Genomic DNA, 3,525 nt, shown 5'->3' on the forward strand with positions numbered 1-3,525 from the left:
TTAATGAAAAACGACTTTGGAACATAATGAATAGTCAGATGGCCATTTTGTAGACGACTTTGGAACATAATGAATAGTCAAATGATTATTTTGTAACTTTTAATATTTGAGGTACTTAATAAAGTAATATTCTATAATCGGATGATCATTTTTTAACTTTTAATAGTCGAAAAACTTAATAGAACAATACTCTATAGACAGGTCACCATATGTGTTTACTTTACCCAAAATATTTATACTTCATCTTAACAAAATGAAGATGGTAATTGACTAATTGTCGGGTGACATACATGCATGCACATAATAGATAGGTGTGAGCATTATTGAAGATCATAAAAATGGCGGTCACCATTTTAATTATGAAATTAAGAAAACGCGTCTTCTTTCACTGTACATATATCCCTTTTCCATGGTTTTTTGAATCCCCACTATCCCCTATTACTTTCCACCTATAAATACACCTCCACCTTCATTTCAACAGCCCATCACCACCCTTCTTCTTCCTGCTTCTTTCGAACAAGCTTCCATGGCCAAATTTCTCCCTTTTCTCCTCCTCTTCTCTCTTTCCTTCATAGTTGCTCAAGCAAAACAGAACGATACCGTTTCCATCTCTTTTCCTCTCACTTCCCTCCGTTTCTTGCCGGACACTTTGAATCCTTCGTTGGTCGCGGTGAGTAAGCATTCGCCGAGGCGTCAGCCCAGGGCACGGTCGTCGTCGTATAATTACAAGACGACGTTCAAGTATTGGATGGCGTTGATCGTGGCTTTGCCTATTGGGACGCCGCCGCAGACGCAGCAGATGGTGTTGGACACCGGGAGCCAACTGTCCTGGATTCAGTGTCATAAGAAGGCTCCCCGGAAACCGCCGCCGACGGCGACGTTTGATCCTTCTCTTTCGTCGTCTTTCTCCGTGGTGCCGTGCAATCATCCTCTCTGTAAGCCCCGGATTCCCGATTTTACCCTACCGACGTCGTGCGACCAGAACCGTTTGTGTCACTATTCTTACTTCTACGCCGACGGAACACTCGCCGAGGGCAACTTGGTCAGAGAAAAGTTTACCTTTTCCCGTTCCCAGAGTACCCCACCTTTGATCCTCGGTTGCGCCACCGATACTAGCGAGGACAAGGGTATTTTGGGAATGAACATGGGACGGTTCTCCTTCGCTTCACAGTCCAAAATCTCCAAGTTCTCCTACTGTGTCCCAACTCGTCGGAGTCAACCCGGTTTTTCTCCGACTGGATCGTTTTACCTCGGAGAAAACCCGAATTCTCACGGGTTTAAATACATAAACCTCTTGGTCTTCCCCCAAAGCCGGTCCATGCCGAATATGGATCCTTTGGCGTACACTCTCTGACGCCAGACAGAATAGTGATTATCCTGTAGGCTAGCTCCGACAGACGATTCACAAGAGAAAATTCGCCCAAAAACCAGAGAAAAAAAGTCTCTAGGGTTTAATAAAATATTATAAAATCAATAACTGTCAAAAGCAGTCCACAAGCCGGACTGTTATAGCTAAAAAAATCGTCTTTATTCGAATTTTGCCAAAAATAGCAAAAATCGTATTTATTTGAATTTTGCCAAAAATAGCAAAATCCCGAAAATCACTCTAAATTGAAATTCGAAATAAAATAAGCAATCTCCCAAAAATCCGGTCTAAATCGGATTTAAATTGACTTCCTAATTAACAATCGAAATATTACCATAAATAGTAAAAAATAACTAAATCTAGTGATTCGGAGGGGAAAACGGCAGAATTTGAGGTTGAAAAAAAGGCCACATGGAGCGTAGCTCAATGTGGAGAGCGTGCGCGTCGAAAAGAGCTTTCCGGATTGGGGTCTTATGCGCGATTCTGACACCTGTAGCCAAAGTTATGGCCAAAAGACTGAAACATACTCAAAACGACCCCAATAAGGAACATGTCACAATCAATTCCCGCCTTTGCGCTGATCTGCCAACTCATGGTATCTCAGCGCCATCAACGTGCAATCTGACAGCTCAGCATCATCTGTCTCAGATCCCCCTGCATCAGTCGCCCCGGGTTGGGAAAAGACTCGGAGCCAAGAAGCTACCAATCCCGGTTCAAGTATTCCGACCCGACGCCGCCGGATCGGGTCAAACCATGATCGACTCCGGTTCCGAGTTCACTTACTTGGTGGACGAGGCGTATAACAAGGTACGTGAAGAGGTGGTAAGACTCATCGGTCCAAGGCTCAAAAAGGGCTACGTGTACGGCGGAGTTGCCGACATGTGTTTCGACGGCAACCCAATCGAGATCGGACGGTCGATAGGCGACATGACGTTCGAGTTCGAGAAAGGGGTGGAGATCACGGTGGACAAACACCGGATCCTAGCCGACGTCGGCGGTGGGGTTCACTGCATGGGGATCGGACGGTCCAACATGCTGGGGATCGCGAGCAACATAATCGGGAACTTCCATCAACAAAATCTATGGGTGGAATTCGATCTCACGGGCAGGAGAGTGGGATTTGGTAAGGCTGATTGCAGCAGATCAGTATAGAATTTTTTTTTTTGGATCTGTAATCTGTAATCGTACGTGCATGGGGGTGAAAAAAATATAATCGGACGGTGGAGATGCAACGATGGTAAATGGGAAAGTGTCATGTTCTTCACATGGGTTTTTCTAGGGACATTATTGGAACAGCTGTTTCTCCTTAGGGCAGTTGCATGTACTTCACTTTCCGGTTGCAGCTGCAGTGTTGTCTGGTATTCATAGTGGAAGGAATGGGACACACCTTTGTGTGTGTTTGTGTGTGTGTGAGAGAGAGAACTAAGTTAGATTTTTGTATATACGAGGATGTAAAAATAAATAAATATATATTATAAAAATATAATAAGATTATATTATAAACCTCGGGTTTTCATTAATTTCATTTGATAAAATGATCGTTGCAAAGATGTTCATCCTGAAATTTGATTATCGTTCTATTTGTTATTCTCTTCACGGACTATGTTTATCCTAACAAATTTGTATCATAGGACTATAAACGAGTTGAGTCGAGTTCAATTATTGTTTCGCTCGACTGGACTTGAAAATGTACGAGTTTAAAATTGTCAATCTCAATTCGAATTTAAAATAAAAAATGAAGCTCGATTCGAATTAAAAGCTCACGAGCTTCAAGTTTTCAAAAATCAAAATTTGAAGCTCGATTCGAGCTCAAAATATTTTTAGACTCCAACTTGGTTTCGAACTTGAACCTAAGTATATATCAGTCTTATATTGTATTAAAAAATAATATATACATGTTAATATTATTAATAATTTAATTTTAAAAGTTAAAATTTAATCTATTAATATTTTTATTGTTTTGCGAGCTTTTCGAGTCGGGTATTAAGTAGCTCGTTTCGACTCGTTAAGAACTCAAGTCGAGTTCGAGTTCATGTTGAGTCCATTCGATTTGAGCACTAATTGAGTTTTGATTGAATTGAAATCTATTAGCTCACGATCTATATCGTCTAATTCAGCGACGGAGCCACATATAGATGAGAGTGGGCTCGTGCTCATCC

The 3,525-nt window shown here is 41.7% G+C and overlaps 1 protein-coding gene across 1 annotated transcript; it reads left to right on the forward strand.

The window, feature by feature from the left end:
- Nucleotides 1–473: 473 nt before the first annotated feature.
- On the forward strand, nt 474–2,821 carry LOC120136747 (aspartic proteinase PCS1-like). The gene is made up of 2 exons (XM_039152713.1): nt 474–1,350; nt 2,032–2,821. Exons 1-2 carry the CDS (start codon nt 527–529, stop codon nt 2,516–2,518), a joined length of 1,311 nt encoding a protein of 436 aa, XP_039008644.1. The 5' UTR covers nt 474–526; the 3' UTR covers nt 2,519–2,821.
- The last annotated feature ends 704 nt before the right edge of the window (nt 2,822–3,525 follow it).

Source organism: Hibiscus syriacus, unplaced genomic scaffold, assembly GCF_006381635.1.
Source record: "Hibiscus syriacus cultivar Baekdansim isolate YM2019G1 unplaced genomic scaffold, ASM638163v2 tig00110637_pilon, whole genome shotgun sequence".
Taxonomy (NCBI): domain Eukaryota; kingdom Viridiplantae; phylum Streptophyta; class Magnoliopsida; order Malvales; family Malvaceae; genus Hibiscus; species Hibiscus syriacus.

What these genes read in the sequence shown, in the direction of transcription:
- LOC120136747 (XM_039152713.1), top strand. Translation starts at nt 527, where the DNA reads ATGGCCAAATTTCTCCCTTTTCTCCTCCTCTTCTCTCTTTCCTTCATA. An exon ending in GATCCTTTGGCGTACACTCT is followed by an intron (nt 1,351 to 2,031) that starts CTGACGCCAGAC and finishes CCTGCATCAGTC; the next exon opens with GCCCCGGGTTGGGAAAAGAC.